Raw genomic sequence first — 23766 nt, 5'->3', positions numbered from 1 at the left:
TGTGGTCCTTATCCTCTCGGACTGAAACCTCCTCAACCCTTGTCAAAGACTAACGTGGTGCTGCTAGAGCCACCGCACTGCTCACCACCGTCTTCCTGAGCTGTTCTTGTGCTGGTGCACGTGCTAAGGGGAACTTCCACCGCAGCTCCTGCAACTCAGGGTGAAATAACCCTGTCTGGCAAGGAGCAGTGTCAAGTGCCGCTAAGGCTGGGCTTCTTAGGAAGGTAGAATTAATATGCCTGATTCTCAGTTTGCTCGTTCCACTATCATTATGCTTAATTACAGCTTCACTTGTTAGGAGACTTGCTTAAGCTTAACCACCTCCTATCAGGCAGATAGAGCCCTAAACCTACTTTGAAACTCAGTTAAAAGATTAACTCTTTCAAAGGAGAACAGCTTGGATTTTTTTCTTCTACCACTATCTGGCGATTTGAGAGGATGTTACTTCGAGTAAAGATATATCTTAGTGTTGGCAACCTCTTTTCTTCCTTTATGTTCATATTAACACGTTGTTTGTGGTGTTAGGCTTTATTGGATGTGTTTAATTTCATAAAAGCACTACCTGAAGTTATTTGTACAGTAGATCTTTTGAGTAGCATGCACATGTAAATTTGGGAGGAATAAATACCTTCCAAGGTTACATTTTATTGGTATTTTAAATGCTTTGTGGTGTTTATTTTTGTTATTACTTCCTGCTCATTAAAATCAGTGGGTATGTCCAGATTAGAATTTGGTAGAAATTCAGCCAGGAGTAGTTGGCTTCCATGTCAGTGTTTTGTGACCAACCTGCTCTAGAGAACTAGCGCACCAACAGGATCATCTGAGAGCATCTCTTCGTAAGTACCTTGATGCCACAGACAGAAAGCTGAGTAGACTTCCCATCAAGCTCACTTACGGCAGTTTCTTGCTGAGATTATGATGATGTGCTAAGAATTGTCTTTTGACAGCGTAGTCCTTTCACAAAATGCTGTACTGAAGCAGGGAGATTAAATATAGGTTTGTGTTTGTTAATGCCTCTTCAGAGCAAAGCCAGTAGGTTGATGTGTTTTGTAACAGACACTGATCTGAAAAATTTAGACGTGTGCTCAAACTCTTCTTCAGGCAAGCACATGTTCTTGGGGAAGTCGCTGTTTTAAAGAAAAATACCTCCTGGCACTGCAAGCTTTGGTGCTTTCAACATGCTACTAAATGCAGGCTATTGTTATATTGTTATTTGAAAGCTGTTTCTATTTCACGTCCAAGGAAAGGCTCTGTTCTTGAGCTGTTGTCTTATTGTTTCAAGCTGTACTGGTTAGTCTAATGAGAGGTTATTCCTTTACCTAGAAGCTGCCTCACCTGTTCTCCAGAGGAGTAAAAATACCACTGTCTCTATCAGTGATTATTTTAGCATTGCGGTGTTAAGTGTACATTTTTCAGACTTGTACTTTGTATTAATTTTTCTGCTAGAGAACACCAAATGCTACGTTTCTGATCTACCAAGTTATTTTGGATGTGTCAAACTGCACTTGGATGGAAATTAAAACAGTACTTAACATTTTTGTAACTAGAGCAGTTGATTCAGAATATAATTATTTTGATACATTTCTTAGACATAGTCATAGTTTCTTAGACATAATCTCGTGTGCATGTCTGAGACTTGCAGCCAGCTTGAAACCATTTTTTTTTTCTTTTTACACTGTTTATTCTAGCACAGAAAGCCATAAAGATAATTCATCTCCCAGATTGGGTTAACTAGACCTATGAGTGAAATGGAGAAGTCGCTTCAGTACTTAAACTGATCCCGTGTGTTTGTCCACCAGCACATTTTAATGCTTTGGCCAATGCTATTGCATGAATGTCCTTTTCTGCACAGGTTTTGTAGTGAGACGTCACATGAAAAATTACTCTCAGCAGATCTGTTTAAAATACCCTAAATCTAAGCATCGTCTTGGAGTATAATTTTTCAAATAAAACAAGTTTACAGTTGTCTTATTACAGACTTTTCAGGCATACAGCAGCATCCCATAGACTTTTCCTCAGAGGTGCAGTCCCATTTTGGAAAGTATCTAGTTCGTCCTTACCCTAGAAAGCTTTTAGGTCACTTCATTCCTCTATTAATTTGTGAATAACTGAGAGAAGATTAGCCAGATAAAAATATATGACCAGACTTTGGTAACTGAAGTGCTGTAGAAATAACCTGAGTGTCCTCTCTCTGACTGCCTGGAACCAGATGCCTTAGGAAAGGACAGGACAAACGTGTGATGCTGCATGTTGGTACTTTGCACTCTCCATCTACAACTTCACAGCGCTCCTCAGCCAATTGTGGTTTTCTGTGTGCTCCATGTATGTGTCCATACTCTTTTACTACAGTAAAGATCTGGTATCCAATACTGTGTATTGATTTAAATAAAGATTTGCCAGAAACTTCACAACATTTCATTGAACGCTATTTTTAAAGCTTTCTTTATAAAGTAATCAACATACAGACAGACTTCGCCTTTCACCTTGCTCTTAGAGCCTGGTCTTCATGTATTTTTTGTTGTTGTTTTCAAAACCAAAAAGTGGGTACTTTTTTTCTGTGCACTAGTATATGTTTTTCCACAAAATTCTGTCATAGTAAAAGTATTTGGGTAGCTGCTGATTAACAGGCAGGATAAATTAATCTGACTTCCAGTGAGTTCTGCTCAACCTTCTTTTTACTTCTTTGTTGTTGTTACCAAATACTTCTACTTAAAAAAAAAAAAAAAAGACAAGGGATTAGAAGATTAGGTTAGAACGAACATTTCAGGTTCTAAAATGCCTAGCATTAGGTGAACTTTTCAGTCATTTTTATTGTACATATGATGGTATCACTGAAAGTAGGGTTATAGAGGGTTTACCTTTCTTTGTGCCTACAGAGAAAGCTCAGACAGCTATGCAAAATATTTCTGAAAAGAGTAGCGAGTTTTCTGCCTTTTTTCAGTGAAATAGATGCCGTACTTGTCATCTCTTTGCCCTGCCTCTTTGCTCCTCTCTGCAGGATGTTTAGGCTCAGAAGAAGACCACATAAATGCAAACAGAACGCAGTTACATTATTGGAACTGGAAAATGAGTTCATACACACTTGCACTATAAGAAGGGTTATGAAAGGAATAAAGAAAGGTTAGGAAAAAAAAAAGAATATTTTCCCCATGTAATAAAGAAATATATTGTTTTCCTTGTAAGAAGAGACACACATTGAGCAGAGAGAAATCGAAAACCTCAAATTTCTGCAGCAGAGATTATTGCTTGTCAGCCCAAAATGTGTGGATACCTTAAGGGCAAATGGTGGCTGAAGACATATGGTTGATGTGGCATGTTTTAAGGAAACTTTAATTTTAGCAAGAACTCTTAGTAGTCAAGATGAATAAAAAAATCTTCAGCCATTGTGATAATTAGTTTTTTTCCCTACAAATTACTGGCTTGCCATTCCAAACTGAAAATATAAATGTGGTAGCAGTTGAAGTGAGAGCTGACAGATGCTCGTTTTTGAGGGACTCTTGCTTCCATTATTTCAGCGATAGCATTGGCACAGTTTTCAACATGTCATCCATGTTTCTAAGATAAGCATCAATCCTCTGCTTTTTTCAGTTTTTAACAGTGTGGCCTGCCAAATTGCTGTTGCTCCAGGCTGAAAATTTCCATGTTTCTTATCCAAAGAGCAGTTTTTAAATCATTGTGATATTCTGAAATATAACAGCCAAAACACAAAGCTACAAATTAGTGTTTTAGATGCCATTAAAATGTGTCTGTAACTTAAAGTCCACTTCTAATTCAAATCTAAAATTTTAAGACAATCATTCATAACTTTTAGAAGAGTTTTAATTGAGTGGAAACATGTAAAGGGTAACATTTTCAAAGTAGAAATCATCCTTAGTTTATCATTATAACTTAAAATAGTAATTACAGGTAATAAAGGAATGCTATAAGGTTTCTTGGCCAAAAAAAGGTATATTCAGAATTGTACTTTATTTTTGATCATGTGGCAGGATAATACTGTGATTAGGGACCTTTAGAATTACTTTGTAGAGAAGGATAGCTATACATTTCGCTCAACGCTGAAATAAAAAACAGATTGTCATAGATAAGCTTGCATTAAGAATAATCTAGGCCAGCCTTTTTCTGTTTTTGTGAAATTCCATCGCTATAATAAATATTATTTACATAATCACAGTAGCAGAGGACTGGATTTGGTGGTTCAGGGGGCTTGATCCCGCCCTGTGTTTCTGCAGCTTACAGAAATGAATGTGGTCAGCGTGCAGACATGTTTCCAGTATATTCATTTGACTACAAGAGTATAATTACGTAAAATAAATATGTGAAATGCTTCTTTGTAAAGGCAGTCAGTGCTGTCAGTGTTGGTAATACTTAAAAAATAACAAACAAACAAAAAAACCCAACTTAAACAGTTCTCAGAAAAATGAGATTGTAAAAGGCAAGTCGTGATGAGTCCCGGCCATAGTGCATCTTCTCCAAATCCTGTTCCAGGCTTTCAAATCTTGAGCTGCTGGAACTTTTGCTGCTGCTTGAAGAGTAAAGGATGCAGCAGCTCAGCTTCCCAGCTCTGTTACAAGAAGCTGCTTTCTTGGGATATACATATTAGTCCTTTCTGCTATTTCGTGTGATAGCAGAATTAGTTCCATATGGTTTATTTCTGATCGAACAGTTCATTTTTCTTTTATTGGTAGTTGCTGGCCTTCTCACTTTGCAGATGAAATAGCGTACATGAGTCTTTTTATTTGACTGTCTTCCTGGCAGGCTTTTCAGAAAAAGTTTGTGAATCAGTAGGTCTATACTAGTACATCTGTGTTCAGCTTAAATGGAGCTTCTTTTGAAGTTTCTCAGAATTAAGGTGCCTCTGAGGTAGAACTTTGTGTTGCCTGTGTGGGGATGAAGGTGTTGTTACCAACCTCTGTTAACCTTCCTGTCCATCTCCTGTCCTCATTTTCCTTGCAGGCCATGTCCCCTCCTCCAGTGCTCTGTTGTGCCAGTGCCCAAACAGCTTTTGCTGACCCCTGGTGTCCTGCTGCCATGGGGGAGAGATCTGGTCCCTTGGCTGCACCATGCGGGAACTGCTGCACACAGCGACCTGCAGGAAACTTAACTGGAGAGGGACAGAGGATGGACTGGGCACAAGACAAGACTGAAAAGCCTTCATGTGCCTTATTTAAGAATAATGCTTTGGGGCTAGGTAGCATCGTGCATTGCGATGGTGTTGTGGTATCACAACTGTGGCACAGGGCTGGAGGTAAGGGAGTGCCTCTAATGTGCGTGGTACTGCAAGGTCAGTGCATAGCACTGGGGAGTGCTGCCTGTCCTTCAGTAAGGAGAAGGGCGTTTCATCCTTTTAATGGCACATCAGTTTTGTGCCTTCTTTTGCGCCATAAGCGAATAAAATTGCTATGTAAGAATCATTTTTAAATTACACCCCAAAAGCAATAATTTGTTGTTTATGAGAGCATTACTGAAGAAATAGAGAGGCAAATGCTTAGAATACATTTTGTAATGATTGTCAGATAAATGCCAGCCCAGTGTGTGGAAGCCTTCATGCCCATGCCTTCCTTGAAGGAAAATAACATTTGTAATGGCTGTTTTAGCACTTTGCTTTGGAGACAGAAGGCAGTGTGAGCTACCTCCCTGTAGTTAGCCTTCTGCAGAAGGTTATTTATAAAGAATAATCGGAGTTGCAATTCCATGAGATTGATGAGTAACCAAGATTGCATGGAGTACTACAAGGCACCTTTAAGCACGTACCTACTCCAAGATTTCAGCGTGGTTTTCTGAAAGCCCATGGTATTAGAATACCGTTATCCTCTTCAGTGGGGAGTTGCGAAATTGCATGCTGAGCGTTTTTGTGTACGGAAATGCACACCATCTATCTCAAAGTTCTTCACAGAAAAACAATTTAAAGCTCTACTGGGTGTATGTTTCTGCTCAGTTACCAACTTCTTATGATTTGAATCTTTAAATCAGATAATAGTCTTCAGTAAATTATGTACTTGTTGAATTAAGGTTTGTAGCCGTATACTCACGTAGTTTATAATGAAGTCTCTAATTAAATTAGTGTTGTAAATGGTAATGTGCTCTACAGTATACTTACTAAATAATACAGTTCCTTTTTAAAAATCTTTTGAGATGATGAGATGCTGCATGCAAGACCGCCAAGTCTGAAGGAGGGTAAATACGAAAGCTGGTTTTAGGCTTGGGAAGTAAATCTTTTCCAGTCACTTTCTATCACCAGTGAAGAAAGATAAGGCAATTTGAATCCCCAGGTGGGAGAAACCACCTTTCTCTGTTGATGATAGTCCAAGATGATTATCTTCCCTAGACTAAATCTAGTTCATGAATTTGCTCTGTGCTTATGTTTTTATGATTCAGTTAACTAAACCATTTTCTTTCATTTAAAAAAAAAAAAAAGGTAGTCATAAACAACTTTGAAAATGGGGAACTCTTAACACAGCCCCAGTGCAACTCAACCCACGGAAGTCCATCAGACCCAACGAAATGCATCTGAAGCTTTTGAGTGAGTTGGCTGATGTCACTGCAAGGATGCTGTCATCTTTGACAGATCACAAGGTGCCCCAGAGATTGGAAAAGGGAATGTTGTGTACCCATCTTGAAAAAGGATGAGGAGGACAGTCTAGGGAATGTAGACAGTCAGCCTTACTTCAATCCTCAGGAAAATCATGGAGTCAGTCCTCATGGAACCTGTTTCTGGGCACATGAAGGAGGTGTTTGGGAATAATTAGTGTGGATTTACCGAGGGGAAATGGTGCTTGACTAACCTGATTGCCTTTTGTAATGAGATGACTAGATCTGGGAATGAGGGGAGAACAAAAAGTGCCACCAGTCTTGACTTTAGCAATTCTTTTGATCTGGTCTGCAATGCGCCAAACCGAGTTATCAGTTGTAAAGGATGGTGGCTAAGGTTTCATACTCCACCTGGATGCTGCTTACAAGTGGCGTTCTTCAGAGTCCGTCTTGTTTAGTTATCTTTATTGGTGACCTAGATAGGAGACGTAATACACTCATCACGTCTGCAAACGCCACCAAACTAAGTGGTGCAGTCAATGTGCTCTAGGGTAGGGCTGTTGTTTGGAAGGACTCTGTGCAAAGGAATGATAGGACAGGAATGTCTCAATTCATTAACAGCAAATGTTAAGTTCTGCCCCAGGGACAGGCTAACCTCCTGCCCCGGTACAGGCTGGAGACTGTCTGCTTAACAGCTCTACTGAAAAGGACCTGGAGCTCCGTGTGGATGGGAAGCCAGAGTTCACCTGGATGGTGATGAAGGCTAAAGCCAGCCTGGCCTGCATCACTAAGAGAACAGCCAGCAGATTAAAGGAAGAGTTTATCACCCTTTGTTTGAAGACATGGAGGTTTCAGCTGGATATAAGGGGGAAAAAAACATTCACCATTTGGTGATGAGTGGAACAAGTTCCCAGGGAGGTTGTGGGATCTCCATCCTTGGAGACTTAGTGCCCAGCTGGACAAAACGCCTGAGGAACATGGTCTGAATTCAGTGTTAGTCCTGCTTAGAGGAGAGGAGGAGGTTGGGCTAGGTGACCTTCTGAGGCTCACTCCCAGCTGAAGAATTCTGCGATTTATTTAGATTATAATTAAGACTCTCAAAATGTGCCCCCCTCTTGTGTTGTGAGTTTTCAGGTTGTTACTTTAAAACCTTCATGTTTCATCCTGAAGGGCTGTTCGGGAGATCCAAGTCTAAACAAACAAATACTACAATAATAATAAATTTGTAATATATCAGTGTAGTATGACATTTTGTAGTAGGGTATGACACAGATCTCTGCTTTCTTTTCTGCATTTTTTTGGTGTTAATTCCTTCAAATCCTTTGAAACTTGGGTTATTTGTTCCTTAGTTCCTCATGCATGGTGCGGGGACTGTACACATGGACAGTGTCCTCTGTCACACTTCCTCACCTGTGTAATCCTGTTCTGAAATTGTTAGGCCTGCCCCTGTAGGTACTGAGCCTGTTCAGTGTAAATTTAAGAACATTATTAATATTTTTTCAGTTCACTTGCATTGTGTACAGAGGCACCCACCCTTTGTAGGTCCCTGATCTCTGGGTGCATGGTAACAGAAACGTACTTTGCAACATAAATTTCTCCCTGTTTTTGCTAGCAAATGAGTTAATACCAGCTATGGAGCTTTGGAGCTCAGCTCCTTTGGAGCACAGCTTTGGAGCTGTGTTTCCTGTGTTTTTTTTAGAAGTTTTCAGAGTCCTCCTATAAATGTGTTTGCACTGAAAGGCTCTCCCTGAGAACCACCAGTTATAGCAGTTTACCAGGTGCGTGCTTGTGCTCCCCATGGCACGTGAGCAGCCCAGACCAGCAGCATCTTCCCTTTCCCTGGGGATGCTCTGCCTCCATGCAGCGGTCTCGCTGGCTCGTTTTCTGACGGTTGGTCTCTTGGGTCACTTCGTAGACAATAATGCGGAAAAAGTGGTATTTGTATCCTTTTCTTGAATTAAAAGTTGAAGTACTTCTGCAGACTTTGACCTCTTTGTTACAAATACTCAAAGGGATACCGGTAATCCTCGAGGTGGCAGACTGAAAGAGAATTATTTTGTGTGGCTTCTCCTCTGGCTTGTGTGCTCTACGTGCTTCACAGCGTTTCATACGCCGTCATTTCCACTGATGGAGCAGGACGGGTCCTTCCACATGCTCGGCAAGGAGTTTCGTGACACGGGTTCTCTGATTAGTCAAGGAAACTAAAAATGGAGACAAATAGGACAAAACACTTAGGAGAAAAGTCAAAATATAAAGGTTATGAGTATTTTTTTTTATTGAACAGCAGTGGCGATGTTTACGGTGCACTGAATCAGTCGGCAGTAACTCTATGGTACACGTCACAGTTTGTTCGACAGTCACTTTATGTTACGTAAAGGCTTGCTATTAGCTAACCTTCAGCCTCAGCAGGGACTCGGTTATCCTCCTGTACTGATGTCATTACACTTCTGTTAAAGCTTGCATCTTTCTAAAACACCTTCAGTTTTGATTCATGCAGGGATTAGATCCCCAGTGAAATAAATAACGTCGGTGGTAGCGTGTGGCAGGGCGTTAGCCTGCGTGCCCCACTTCTACCCTGGTTAGGTTCCCGGTTGGCTTCCTGCTTTTTCTCTGGTTAGCAAACCATCCCTGGCTGACAGCGGAGTGACTGACTCACCGAGCGCATTATTTGATTGTGTGGAAGCAGAGGGAATCGTTCGGAGGATTTCAGGTCTGATGCAGAAACAGAAGAACATTTGCCTGGCTAACGTTGTTTAAAAATAGGAATTTATTCCCCATTTCTAGCGTGCCTCCAAGGAAAACAAATAGAACAAACTCTTCAAATCGCTACTGACAAGTGGAGTATTAAATTCATCAGTGTTTTTTTTCTGCTGTGCTGTGAGCATGCTGTGAGGTTTAATTCTATTTCTTTTTTAGTAAGCTGAACTGTCACCATAATATTTTTTTTTTAAATGCATTGTTTTCTCTTAATACATGTGAGAATGAGAACTGGGCAATTTGTAACAGGAAGATATCTGACTGTGTCTGAAGGTGTCTGACTGTGTCTCAGGAACAGCCTTTATCACCTGATTAAATGATTACAACCATATATAATTTGTTAGACTTGAAATAAAGTTCTTAAAAATGTAAGAGAATTTTCAGTCTTAGGCAAACTTAAGTTTGATCTTTTTTGGTACTTTTATCTGTAGACTGGAAAATGGGAAATTTGATATGAAGAACTGGCAAATAAGTACATTTTTTTTTTACAGAGGCAATACTTTGCATAAAGCACTTCTCTGCATATGATAAAATTCTTATTAAGAGCTTTAAAGAACTTAGCATTTTCACTTCTTTTCTCTAAGTAGCTATAATGATTTATTGTCCTGACTTGGTGATGCAAGAGTGGAATTCTTTTCTGTTCATAAAAAAAAAAAGAAAAGGATGTTGAGATGCTACCTATATAGAAAAGATCTTGAGCTATTCTGGAAGTATTCTTCTGTCTCACAGCACATATTGATACTGAAGTGCATTGGTTGAAGGAATGATATAGCTAATTAATCTTACTGTACGCTCACAATTCAGGCAAATGAGATCATGTGCTATAAATGCATCTTTGGGATGTTGCAAAAGGTAGGAAAGAGGAAAAATAATTTTATAGCGCCTTTCCAGTAGTAAATCTTAATAGGGAAATATTTCAACCGTGATAGCAAGAAAAGGCTTATCATCATGAAGATGGTTTGTGTTGCATTAGCACAGCATCCAGATGTGCTAGTCAGGGACCATTGCATTTGTGCTAAGCCCTGTTTGTAGGCATATAGGAAAAACAGTCCCAGGGAAGGATTCTGTCTCATCTGTGAGGCAGGCAGGACAAGATCCTTGCAGCATCCCTGCCCAGACTTGCTGGGAGAGCACAGTTCTTTTGTGTTACCAGCTCATGCAGACGTATTTCAAATGTCAGCACTTGTGTAACTTTTTTTTTTTTTTGAATAGAGGCTGTGACATCTTGAGAGAAGTCTGTAACAGAAATAACTTAAAGCTGAGCACTTTCAGTTTATATGGTATGAAATAATCTGCCTTAATGTTGTTCAGTGAGTGGAAATAATCATTAGTCAATGTTAGTGTGCTTCTCCACACGCTAGCTGAGCAAATGAAATAGACAACAATAGGACAATGAGTTATTGTTGTTTCAAAAATGGACGTATGAACGAGGTTCTTCCTATCTCCTAGCTGCTGGATAGGAGAGGTATGTAAATGCTTCGATTTATCACTAGATGCAAATAAAACTTAGAATTTATTTAAATTCTTATGCCAGGAATTTGCTGTGAATTTGCTTTCCCTTTTTATTCATGTTCTTAGTTTGCAGCTAGTTTTGGAGGGGAAATATGCTTTTAAAAAATAACAGCAATTTTTAAAGTTATATGTTTTTATATTTACCACTCCAGACAAAGTAGAGGGCTGTCATTGCTAAATCTTTCAGTACGTCAATCATTTGCCATCTTGTTTTAAACTTCACCAAATTTTGATGGCACAAGTGCTGCTTTTAGCAGAACTGCCAGTGACTGTTAGCAAAGCACAATGCCGCTTACGCAGTTGTGTTTGCACAAAGCAAAGAATAAACCTCTGTTTGTGAGTGTTCATTGGTTTCAATAGGCTTTTCAGAAGCACTGCATATCACAATTCTTAGCACCTAGGATACATTCAGATTCATTATGGCAGTGCAGTCCAGCCCCTGCTCGTGACTTGCTTCTCTCCACCCTCTCTTCTACTGGAGGATGAAGTACAATTATTTTTCTCGTGCTCCTGATGTGTGCTAGAAGATGTTACGACTCTTTTCTCAGAATGGTTGAAGATGCATCATTCAGCTTCTTCCATCTTGCCAGAAACATATTAAATAGTAGAAATACGTAAAGCTTTTTGGACTCTTTCACGATGACCCTTGTGACTGTTGAGACTGTGAGGTGCTGGGCATGTGCGGCATGCGATCGTTTGTATGAACAATTAGTGGAAGAAATAATTGGTATGTAGTGGTGCCATCTTTTAAAAATTTGAATATTTGTTTATATATGTGTTGTTCATCAATACTTGTTGAATATGTGGGGGATGGGGGATTGGTTCTCTGGATGCTAGATACCTGTTTCAAATGGGTTTTGTTGATTTGGATCTTGGCTTTATTATTTGAACACTCATTGAAACCAAATAGCTGCTGGTAGTTGGAATGCCCATGTTTTATTGTAGGAAATTGTACTTAGCTGTCTCTTGAGTTTAGACCTGTTGATGTAACAGGTGTGTTCTTCACACACATGCATACAAGCAAAACCAGAGTACTTGAAAATCATAAGAGCTTAGCACGAAATTCCTATTTGAGTGTCTCACAGTAAAATCTATGATCAGGTATGATGCTCTTTGGCCTTATCTTTAATGTATAATTAACATCCTTAATTAAGGATTTATTTAAAAAAGCATTTAACAGCATGTGTTGTCTGGATGCTTGATGTTTGTGTGAAAGACTTAAATTAAGGTACTTAATCTGATACTCCAGTAATGACAAGTTCAGGCAGATACTTAGTTTGAGCATTTGGTTCATGCATTTAATATGTTAATTTATTACGTATTACCTTTGTAGATGAACCGACTAGTCCTAGTATTGACCATGATATTGCACACATTCCTGCTTCTGCTGTTATTTCTGCATCTGCTTCTCAAGCACCTGCTATAACAACTGTTCCTTCCAGTCCCACATCTCCAATCCCTTTAATTCGGCGACAGCTTTCTCATGATCATGGTGAGTGGTGATTTGATTTTCTTTCTATGCTCCTTTTTTCTTTTTACACTCTGGAGATCAGGTGTGAAAATTGTAATCTCTTTATTGCTTGAAATCAATTACAGAAATGTGTTTCAGGTTCCTACATACTCAAAAATTTCTGCTTGTTTATAGAATCCATCAGGACTAGTGTCCTAGATAGCCAGCCTGCCACAAAACCGGAGAGATCGAAGTCATATGATGAAGGATTGGATGACTACAGAGAAGAGGAAAAATCGTAAGTTCGTGAAAAATGTCAGTTAATTTGAAAATATTTTTAAAGTGTGCAAAATCTCACTTTAACATCTGTTTTTGTTCCAACAGATCCATTAAGCATGTGTCTAGTTTAAAGGGGATCAAGGTAAGTAAATATATATAACAACTCTAAAAAAATTATAAATATTACTGTGGCAAGTTGTATGAATTATACAACTAACCTATACCAAGTGATGTATTAAATAAGACACAAAGGTCATTGGAATTGCTGCTACTCAAATTATTTTTAATTTTTTATTGATTTTCGATACCGGATTTTAATGGTATTTTCCCTCATTGGTGCTATATACCTCACATAAGTAAAAGTGGTCTGTTGTTCTATAGGCTCCCCACATGGTTCTTGATTTTCATTTACCTCAGCCTCTCTAAATGAAGCATATCTATGATGTGCTTCTGTAAAAGTTTACTAACGAGAGTCTAAGACTCTCTCAGTGTGTCCCAAAGTATCCTTGGGATGTGTAAGATCACTGTATTATTCTATGGAAACATTAGGAATCATATTTTCTGAGGGGGATATTCTTACAGGCTTTTTGCCAAATATGGTGTCAGCTTTTAAAGTGAGGATTGGAATAGAATAGTTCAGTTGGAAAGGACCTACGAAGATGGAGTTCAACTGTGAGACCACTTCAGGGCCAACCAAAAGTTAAAGTATATTATTAAGGGCATTATCCAAGTGCCTCTTGAACACTACCAGGCCTCATCTTGCATGTAGAGATCATAGAGAAATGTATTTAGAAGTACACTGTGAGGTTCCTTCCATGATGTTCTCTGTAGGTCCCAGACAGTCAGAAATCTTCAGAAGACTCTGGTTCCCGAAAAGATTCTTCTTCAGAGGTCTTTGGTGATGCCTCCAAGGAAGGATGGCTTCATTTTCGTCAGCTTGTTACAGACAAAGGAAAGGTACCTGTCACTTTTTCTTTTTAAACCTAGCATAAATACTAACCTGGTGGAAAACTAAGGTAAGAAACTTGAAGCTTTCTGGTTATGCATTTTTCAGTAACGTTTCTGGGATGTGAGGCTAAAGAAATCTTTAGACCTGTTTGTTAGTGAATTAGTGAATTCCTCATCTTCTTTCAGAGGCTGCTTTCTGAAATGTTTTAATTTTATATTTCAGAGCATCTGTGAGGTAAACTCATTTCTAACAACTAATTAAGTAGAAAGATTCAGTCCCTTGGTAAATGTAGTTTGTGGTGGTTTTTTTTTTTTTTTTTCCTATTTGCCAACAATGAAAAAAGCTATGATTTTCATCAATGTTGTAGAGCTGAGTTCAGATTAACCTCCTGCACATGTATGGGTTAACACTTAAGGAAAAGTAGGAATCTGGAATTGCAGTGTTATGTAAATAGGAGTGATTTGAATAATGTTTAAAGGACTCGGGCAAGAATCCACTAAATGTTTTTTGCTCTATTTGTTTTAATGCTTTTGCAAAGTTCTGCACGTTCTCTTTTTTGCTACTGTCATGTGAAAACTCACACTTAATGGGTGATCAGGGAGAGCGGGCTATTGAGCAATTCTCTCCTCTAACACAGAGCAGTTAGTTAGTCCCACTTTTGGGTAGGCTTTCCACAAGTCATCAGTAAGGATGGTATAAATGGTTATTCTTCCTTTTTATAACTTCTTAGAAGTAGATTGTAATGCAGAAACATTCATTATAACAAGTAACCAAACTTACTTACTATATATTTTTCAGCGAGTTGGTGGGAGCATTCGGCCATGGAAACAATTGTATGTTGTTCTTCGAGGTCATTCACTTTATTTGTACAAGGATAAAAAGGAACAAATGACCCCATCTGAAGAAGAACAACCTATAAGCATCAATGCTTGTTTGATAGACATCTCATACTGTGAAACCAAGAGGAAAAATGTATTTAGACTCACCACATCAGATTGCGAGTATCTGTTCCAAGCTGAGGACAGAGATAATATGTTAGCATGGATTAAAGCAATACAAGACAACAGCAACTTAAATGATGAGGTAATCATTCCTGTCTTTTAATTGATTAAAAGAAAATACCATCATTTTTAGTACTTCAACAAAAGAAATCATTTGCAATTAATTGATCAAAATGTGTGCAGGAGCATACAGGAGAAGTCGAAAGGCGAGGCAGTGAAGTATACTGAATTTAAAGAAAAAAGAAGCCTGACATACTGATAATCAGAGAACAGACTTTTGAAATAAATGAATTAGTATAATTGCTGATTTGACTGGAGATGAACTTTATATTAAACTGATCTGTCAAAAATCCCTAACTTTTCAAAAGATAATTGTAGTATGGAGCTAATGTATTTCATCTTCAGACTTGCATTGTAAAGTAGTGTGTGCAGTGGCATGGTGTGATGAGTTTCTCAGTAACTGAAAAAGGAAACTTCGAAAGGTGTTAGTTTCTTTGACTATATGTAGTTGTTTCTATGAGTTAAAAGTTAATGCTAAATGCAAGGCAAACATACGCTATTATACATAACATACCAGTATCTGTCCCAAAACAATCCTTAGTGTATTTTAATTACACACTTTAATTTTCCTCATGTTTTTTAAGTGTTCTGTACTTACTGTTACCAAGGACTGCTCGCTAGATTTTTAGCAGAACTGCAATGTTAATTTTTCATATGTGATCTGTTGATGGGAAGATGTAATTGTATTCTGGAAGTAAAAACTGACGTATTTTGTAAGATTGTAAAGCAGATCTCAATTCATTTTATAGGATACTGGTGTCACTAGTAGAGACCTAATTAGTCGAAGGATTAAAGAATACAGCACAATGATGAGGTAGGTAAATTATGTGCTGCCAATAGTTTTTGTATGCTTGTTATTTAGCTTCTTTTTACTGAAGTAACATATCATGCTTCAGTTCTTCAAGCAGCAAGACAGAGCCATCTCCCAAAACACCTCGTCAGAGTCTAAGTATCAGACAAACTCTACTTGGAACTAAAGCAGAACAGAGGACCCAGAGTCCACATTCTCCTAAGGATGAGTCAGAAAGGAAGCTTATAACGAAAGGTTTGTTTTTTTCATTTCTTTAGTTCCTTATAGCCCTAGTATGAAGCTATTGAGGTAATTTATTTAGGTTCTTCCAAGTCATGAATATACATATGCAAACCAATATTTACTAGTGCTTATAGCTGCAGCTTGGAGAAACTCAGTTCTTGAACTCCGTTGTCTAGATGTAACGTTAGATGTACCTCAAGTTTTCTCAGATCCCTAAAGTTTTTTTATTTCAATCCTCAGGAAGGTTTTGTGTGTGTGGTTTATTTCTTCCCTTATAGCTCCATGTAGCGTTAATTGTAGGAAAATACTGGAGTTAGGCTTTTTATGACCAATTTTGCCAAAGTTTGGAAATAAGTTTGTGTGTAATTCACAGTATGGTCTCCAGCTCACTTGGTAAGGGCTAGGTACATTCATATTTTAAATATGCTGTAGAACTAGAGAAAAAAGTGTATTTTTTTTTTGTATTTTTGTTTAAAGTATACAAGTTCAGTTATTGTATTTTTCCCAGAACAAAATTAATACCTGCTGAGTTCTAAAATACTAGAATCTTAAAGCCTGGCACTGCAAACTTAAATTAGTGAATGAACTTTGTCAAATGTCACAAGCTAAATCTTTTTCAAAGAACATGTAGATTCACGGTGTCTGATCAGACTGCTTTTAAGGGTTCTGCACACAAATTTAGGCAACTTCCTGGAGTGATCGCTTTTGATCAGCTACTTCTGACCAATTCAATGTTGAATTTAAACTGTGAGTGAATTCTGTTTTAGCTTACCAACAAACACTGCACTACTCATTTTGTGTGCTGCAGATTATGGAACCTAAATTGCAGGTGTTAAGTGAATTCTATATTTACCGAAAGAATATTTCCAGAAATAGTTGAATAAGAAGGAAGCAGTGTTTTATTAGAAGTCTTGCAGTACAGGATGAATGGAAATTGTAATTTGTTATGTGAATTGTATAGTGGAGGTAAACAGAGCAACTGAATGTTTAATGTGATTTTGGATAAATAAGTGTTTGAGTCCTGTTTGGAATGATTTAGGAGTGACTGCAACCTAGTAATTAACTGAAAGTAGGTCTGCACAATGTAAAATGTTAATGTGGCCGTATAACTTAATACCAATTTTGTGTTGCACTGTTGCTCAGTAGAGACTTTTAATCCTACTCGAGTAAATGTTGTAGGTTTTAATTTTTCTAATGTAATTTATATACGTTTTAGTTTTAGAATGATGAAATACCACCTTGTCATTTACCTACTTGCTTGTCTGAGTGTGGGTATATTCAAATGTATTTTTTGAATCACAGAAGAGGAGGAGAAGGTATGTTTAAGGCAGACTAATGTTTAGCGAGTTGTTTGCAAACTTGGCCAGGAAAAAAGGGGCTAAAAACAAACAAAAAAACCCTCACAAAAACGGTCACTTTGTCTTTGCAAATGTTTCCTGTATTCACAGTAGCTTTTGTGACTTATTTTTCTTATTTTTCTTTATTTCCTTATGTGCATTATTACTATCAAGAAAAAGATGAGACAAGCCCACCAAAAGACAAGGGGACATGGAGAAAAGGCATTCCAAGCATTATGCGGAAGACATTTGAAAAGAAGCCATCTGCTGTAGGCACATTTGGTGTCAGACTAGATGACTGTCCCCCAGCTCATACCAACAAAGTATTTACAGTTTTTCTTTCCATTGTGATTTTTTAAATACTTTTTGTATACTTTAAAAATTTATTTAAAACTTTTCTTTCCCTTCAGTATATTCCACTGATCGTTGATATATGCTGCAAACTGGTTGAAGAAAGAGGTCTTGAGTACACAGGTATTTACAGAGTTCCTGGAAATAATGCTGCCATCTCAAGTATGCAAGAGGAGCTCAACAAAGGAATGACTGACATAGATGTTCATGATGATGTAAGTCTTCGATCATGGTATTTCCACTTTGAACTCCTGAAAACTTCTGGCTGTGTTATGATTATAGAAATATAAAGCATGTCTGTCCTTTCCTTCTAAACGTTTAGAAATGGCGAGACTTGAATGTGATAAGCAGTTTGCTGAAATCCTTCTTCAGAAAGCTCCCAGAACCACTTTTTACCAATGGTGAGTTGTTTACCTTATGTTTTTGTCTGTAGGAAATACTGTTGAATGGTTGTCCTAAAATTTTTAGATGGTTTGGGAGAGAATCTGCGGGAATCATCTCAGCTCTGCAATAAGTGCTCTCCTTCTGCCTTAAGGAACAGGGAGTCACAGTGATCATATAAATTAAAAATGACAGCTGTAAACAGAATTTCTCTAATTATGAAGATATTACAAATAGTGTTCAAATACTGTGCCAAAATACTTCAGTGTATCCACTTTAATATTCACTTTGGCAGGCTAAAAAAAAAAAAGAGGATCTTCATTTTTTTGTTCTATAACTTTTTTTTCTTTTACTGTTTCCAGAAGGATTAAGAGAGGGAAGAAAAGCAAGCTTTGGGTGTTAACTCTGATTTGGAGGATATAACCAGATTCTTAAAGTTACTTCTTTAAAGTTCCACTAGAAATAGTAACCAACAGAGCAAAGGCAGAATTTGACTTTCGGGAATACAATTTCTTAAACCACGTTGCCTCTGTAGTATTGTTTTTCATATCTGAGTTTAAACCAAAAACAACCAACCAAAAAAAAACAAACAACACCTCTTTTCAGAGGAGGATGCAAATGCAGTCCTCTTCCACAACAAATTATGCAGTTGTGTTTGTTTGTGTTCCAAAGGTAATATGTATGTGATTAATTTCTGCTTTTTTAACAGACAAATATGCAGATTTTATAGATGCCAATAGAAAAGAAGATCCTGTTGAACGTCTGAAAACACTGAAGAGACTGGTAAGCTGAAATCAGGTGTGTTGTAGGTATACTACAAAATTAGCATTAAATGTTTAATGTTCTGAATAGTGATTGTTTGTTTCAGATTCATGATCTACCTGAACATCATTATGAGACTCTCAAGTTTCTTTCTGCACACCTCAAGACAGTAGCAGAGAACTCTGAAAAGAACAAGGTATCAGAAACAAAAGTAAAATGTACTTTGTTGTGTTACATTCATGAAGCAGTTTTTCTGCAGGATTTTTTCTACTGATTAAGACCATAACTTATTGTAGATAACATTAAGACCTTAGTAGTGTTGAGTGAGAACATTTTTGGATTACACTAAGGACTCCTTGAAAATATTCATGTTTAGCATGAATTAAATTTATTCAAACTGATGTTAATTCTTGTGGGAATAACTGCTTACATATTAAATATATTCCATGTCTGTAAATTTCATGTAATCCATTTAGACACCAGTGAGTGTATGTGTCTGGTTGGGGATTTCAACGAGTTTAAACAAACACTTTCGATTAATATGCTGCAGACTCTCCATGTAAAGCCTATAGGAATGCATAATTGACTTTGAAAATAAAATGAAAGTAGGTGTCTAGTAGCACCCTTGTTTAAAAAAAAATCTGCTCTTCTTTTTACTGTGCAAACTCTCACAAAATACAAGATCAGTCCTTACTTTTATTAGACTTTGGAATCTGTCAGAGTGTAGAAAGTTTGGGTAAAACTGAAGTGAATGTCTGTGACCTGAATGAACCCTGTTGACAAAGGCTGGGCTTCATCAGCTTTGTGTGAAGCTTGGGTTCCTGGACACCTAGGTGTCCAGGACAAGGACTGTCCTAAAGTGTCCTAAGACTAGGACTTGCTGTAATAACTCAAGTGTTTGACCTTGTAGATGCTTTGGATGGTTTTAAGAAAAAGCAAAAGACATAAATGGTAGAGATTTTTTAATTAAAATCATTAAGAATAGCTTTTTGTCATCTACGTTGGATGGGGTAGAGTTGCTTCTGTGCATGCTACAGTCCTACTGTAAATGCAAATAATAGTATCCCCTTTTTTTCAGGGAAGGGTAGCTGAATGCAAAGATGTGCGATATGGGTGTGTTTATGGATGCTTACCTCAGGGCAGGTGAATGGTGCCTTATTATTGGCTACCAACGTGCAGGGATACAGGAAAAAATTGTGTGGTGGATGCAGAATAGATGAACACATGGCCAACGTTAAATCATTTAAAAGATCAGAAAATGTCACGATTCAAAAAAATTTGGTGGGTTCCAAGATCCGTTCTGCAAGGAATACCTGCTAGTTAAATTTGGATATATCTGTATTTATGTAGACACACACACACACACAACCTTTAGTGTAATTATAGTTGTCATTATAAGGAAATGATAGCAAATGTCATTAAGAGCAAAGCCTAAAGCAAACATTTATCATTTGATGTTTTCAGTGTACTGTATAAATACTGTTTAAATAATAGTAATACTATAGAATACGTAAGGCTAGATGAATGAGGTATTATAATTACATGACATGCCAAAGGCCACAGTTCGAGTCAAAGTGAGCATTAGGGACTTGGGTCATTCTGTTTGCAGTTTCCTTCTTGAAAGAACAGGGACCTTGCCTCGTATTTATTTTCTTCTGTGTCAGAACAGCAAGTCAGAGAAGTAAGCAAAAATAGATTAGTATTCTGCTTCTGCATTCGTGGAATTATTTGTCAGAAATGTAACTTTAAAAGAAAGTGGATGATTAATGTTATGACTGGGATATGTCTGAGTCTGTCTCATGAGTAGATGTTGGGTCTATAGCATTGGTTGCTGCCACCTCCTCAAAAGTAAATGTTAATTGAGTGAGCTCTTTGTCAGCCCGCATAATATGCTATTTGATTACTAGCTAAACTTTTTCTGTGTCATGTAAATATTTTTTCAGGGAAAAAAAAAAAGCAGGGAACTACCAATGTCTTTTAAATTTTTTCTTCCCTTTTATTAAAAAAAATCAGTGTTTTGAATCAAAACGAATAGTCTCCTGTCTATAGACTCTTCTTGAGTTTTCTGTGCTTGTGGAGCTATTCGCTTGTGATGGATTAATGAAGGTTGAATTGTGAATTGCAGAAGTTTTGGATACCTTCATTTCATCTATACAGATAGAAAGCTTTTTTTATTGTGTAACATCTTAACTGAGTCAATAATGTGTTATTAAAAAAAATTTCTTTGTCCTTGGCTAAAATGGTTCTCAAATATTATGAATGTAGTGTTAATATATTTAGTCCATATTTTACTGTATTTTCTCCTTTACAAATATATGATGTATGGAAATACTTCATTTCTTAGATGGAACCAAGAAACCTGGCAATAGTATTCGGTCCAACACTTGTGAGGACGTCGGATGATAACATGACACACATGGTGACGCACATGCCAGACCAGTATAAAATTGTAGAAACACTCATCCAAAAAGTAAGTGGATGCATTTCATTAGGTAAAAAGTAAGATCGTACGCAGAGCAGCTTTCTTTTATTGGGCCACTTTGGGTCTGGTATTTATCCTTTGAACACCAGGATATCATTTTTAGAAATGTCCTTGTTTGATTGTCCCACATTTGGGTTTTGTGTTTCTTGTGGGGTTTTCACCGTATTTATTTTAAATTGTAGCATGACTGGTTTTTCACAGAAGATGATGCTGAAGAGCCCCTTGTAAGTATTGTGGCATAAATATTTGCGTTTTAATTGCCTTAGTTTAGAATCTGCTTCTGCTCCCTCTAGAATGTCTGTATATTTCTTATTGCATCACTGTATGGTTTGCTCTTTAGAAGCACCTTTTTAGCTCTCCATCCCTTACAGTAATGAATTTATTTAAAAGAAAAAGCCGCGCATTTGTTTAAAAAAATAAAAAACATAAAATGGGAAAATAAGAACACATGAGGAAAGCGTGTCCTCAGGTGACTAATGCAATTTTCTAAATGCTATTGAATCATAATGACCTATTTGTGAAACGATGATGAAGAGATCTTTGTTTATTAACTATAGACAACAGGTCAGGAGGAAAACACTGTAGAATCTCAGCCAGTGCCAAACATAGATCATTTACTCACCAACATTGGAAGAACGGGAGTATCTCCTGGAGACGTATCAGGTAACTCTTGCCCGGACAGCGTTAGTCCATAGGCTAGAATAACCTACTCTGTAAACTCACTGTAACTCTCTCTTCTTATTTTCTTTTACTAATCAATTGTTTTTCTCTTTTCTTAAAGATCATTAACACTTTTTAAAGATTTGAATTGTTGGTAATCATGCATGATACGTTAGAAAACTTTGTTGTCTAACAGGGGTATAATCATTAAAAGATGAGGCTTGCACATACTATTTTATTTATTCACAGTAACCCATGCAATCATCATCGTGAGGTGAAGTAGATACGCTGCTGTAAAGTGGTTTGTTGTGATGGCAGAAAAAAAATGATCTCCAGTGGTGTTCTAATATTGCTTGTTAGGAATGCGAAAAATTGAGTTACATTTTCTTGTCAAGTGGTGGACACTTTAATAAGTATGTTGCAGTATGTCTATACTAAAGCTGATTTCCTTCTGTTTATGAATGCCATCCTCTTGTGTGGCTAAGGACAAGCATTGCAGGCTCTTTTTTGGTGACTTTTTCCCTCCTCCCCTCCTTTCACTATACTATTGCACTAACCCAGCATGTTGTATCCCACAAATGTTCTCCCTCCGTCTCTAGCTTTTGTTTCAGTTTTCAAAGGGTTGCTCAGCACTTACTGAAGCAGTCACTTTATACGGATGTTGTAACAGGCGAAGTGGGAGGCGTCTATCACACGGTGATGTCTTTAGTGGATTCAGTGATGTCACTGGTGGACAGCTGGAACTGTAGGAAGAAGGAGGACTGTTGCCCACACTGTAGCTGCCTTGTCTGCAGAAACCCCCGTTTCTTGTAAATGGAAAAAAAACAAGTTGATCTGTGCTGTAAATTTTCGTTTAAGAGTATTTTAAACAGATCAATGCTACTTTTTAAAAGTTTTTCTGCTGTTTCTTGTTATCTCTGAAGCAGACCCTGAGGAGAAATAGCATGGTATGGTCTACCAGTCTTTCTAGTCATAAAGCATTAGCCATGTGTCAAAAAGGGGTGTGGCAGGGGGCTCAGCTCTTTCTTCCGAGGGAGAAAGTCCCTAATGCTGGATCGCATCCAAGTTCATATTTTTTTAGTCATTGCGCTAGCCCCTTCCTACCCCCTTTGTAATTGTACAATCTTGGGTTTTGCGAGACAGTGAAACTATGGTGTCCATTTTTCATTTCATAATAGCGCTTCTTATAGAAAAGCATAAAACAGGTATCTGCTGAAATCTAGCTGACGTAAAACTGAAATTTTACCTATACCTAGTCACAGGTGAAGAGAGTTATAATTCGGGTTTTACACACAAAATATGACTTAATTCCTTTAAAAATTCAAGTCTCACAAAAAGAATACGACTGCACAAACCACGATTTGTACCTAGGGCAGCCAACAGTGCTAAGACATTCAATTCTGCTTTGTGTATCCTGAATCTCAGGAGAGTACGCAGTACAATCCTGAAAAGGTGTCTCAGCTGCGATTTTGCAGGGGCTGTGTACTTAAAACATTGAATAAACATTAGTATTTCTGTTTTTTTATTTAGAAGAACAGGGCTCCTTTGCCATTCCTATCATTGAGCTGGTTCTGCCTACAATTCACAGCATCCTTTCATGGCGGTGGCTTTCTGTGGTGCAGCTTGCATCTTTGTGAGCTCTGACTATTCACTCTGTTCTGGTTTTATTTGCTTCACATTTCGTTCTGTGCTTGTCTTTTTCCATAAGTCCAGCATTGTCTGTAGCAGCAACAAAAAAGAAAACTGCACAGAACTGAGCAGAATTGTTTTTAATTTTTCCACAGATTCAGCTACTAGTGACTCAGCAAAATCTAAGGTAAATCACTCTGTGAAATGATGTAATGATAAGCTTCTGAAATCTGCTAGGTATTTGATTACTTTATGATGATTACTTTATGAAATTGCTTATATACAGATATATGTAGGTTTCTTTTATTTAAGTGGTAATACCGTTTTCTTGTGAGCAACTTATTCTCTAACAAGGTATCTGGAATCAATAGGTGGTCCTTTCAGTAATGAAGTCTTAGTGTTCTGTTTTTTTTTTTCGTTAAGTGTTTCCATGATGATAGCTCTTCCCCCAGCATCTCTCCCTCTGAAGTGCTGATTGGGATTTCAGAAACTTTTTGAGTATAACTCCTTCACTGCTGGTGTTGAGTCTTCCTTTCCTCGAGTCAGAGGGAGAGGCTAGACTTCTGAACATGGACGTTTAGGTAGCTGACATCTC

The 23766-nt window shown here is 37.7% G+C and overlaps 1 protein-coding gene across 6 annotated transcripts in view; it reads left to right on the top strand.

Annotated features, from left to right (window-relative positions):
• ARHGAP21 (Rho GTPase activating protein 21) overlaps nucleotides 1–23766 on the top strand; it is a 124012-nt gene that overhangs the window by 96721 nt on the left and 3525 nt on the right. For 5 of the 6 annotated variants that reach the window (XM_083823612.1, XM_083823614.1, XM_083823611.1 and 2 more), the window contains 16 exons: nucleotides 12131–12289; nucleotides 12443–12545; nucleotides 12632–12668; nucleotides 13358–13483; nucleotides 14274–14558; nucleotides 15286–15350; nucleotides 15433–15581; nucleotides 17081–17229; nucleotides 17317–17472; nucleotides 17580–17658; nucleotides 18348–18421; nucleotides 18507–18596; nucleotides 20745–20870; nucleotides 21065–21106; nucleotides 21440–21545; nucleotides 23327–23358. In XM_083823612.1, coding sequence (XP_083679738.1) covers nucleotides 12131–12289; nucleotides 12443–12545; nucleotides 12632–12668; nucleotides 13358–13483; nucleotides 14274–14558; nucleotides 15286–15350; nucleotides 15433–15581; nucleotides 17081–17229; nucleotides 17317–17472; nucleotides 17580–17658; nucleotides 18348–18421; nucleotides 18507–18596; nucleotides 20745–20870; nucleotides 21065–21106; nucleotides 21440–21545; nucleotides 23327–23358 — 1778 coding nt within the window. The remainder of the gene's footprint in view (nucleotides 1–12130; nucleotides 12290–12442; nucleotides 12546–12631; nucleotides 12669–13357; nucleotides 13484–14273; nucleotides 14559–15285; nucleotides 15351–15432; nucleotides 15582–17080; nucleotides 17230–17316; nucleotides 17473–17579; nucleotides 17659–18347; nucleotides 18422–18506; nucleotides 18597–20744; nucleotides 20871–21064; nucleotides 21107–21439; nucleotides 21546–23326; nucleotides 23359–23766) is intronic. The other variant, XM_083823615.1, reaches the window with a different exon arrangement.

This window comes from Anser anser, assembly GCF_964211835.1.
Source record: "Anser anser genome assembly, chromosome: 2".
Taxonomy (NCBI): domain Eukaryota; kingdom Metazoa; phylum Chordata; class Aves; order Anseriformes; family Anatidae; genus Anser; species Anser anser.
Note: the sequence above shows the minus strand (reverse complement) of the source record. Positions and strands in the feature narration are given on the sequence as shown.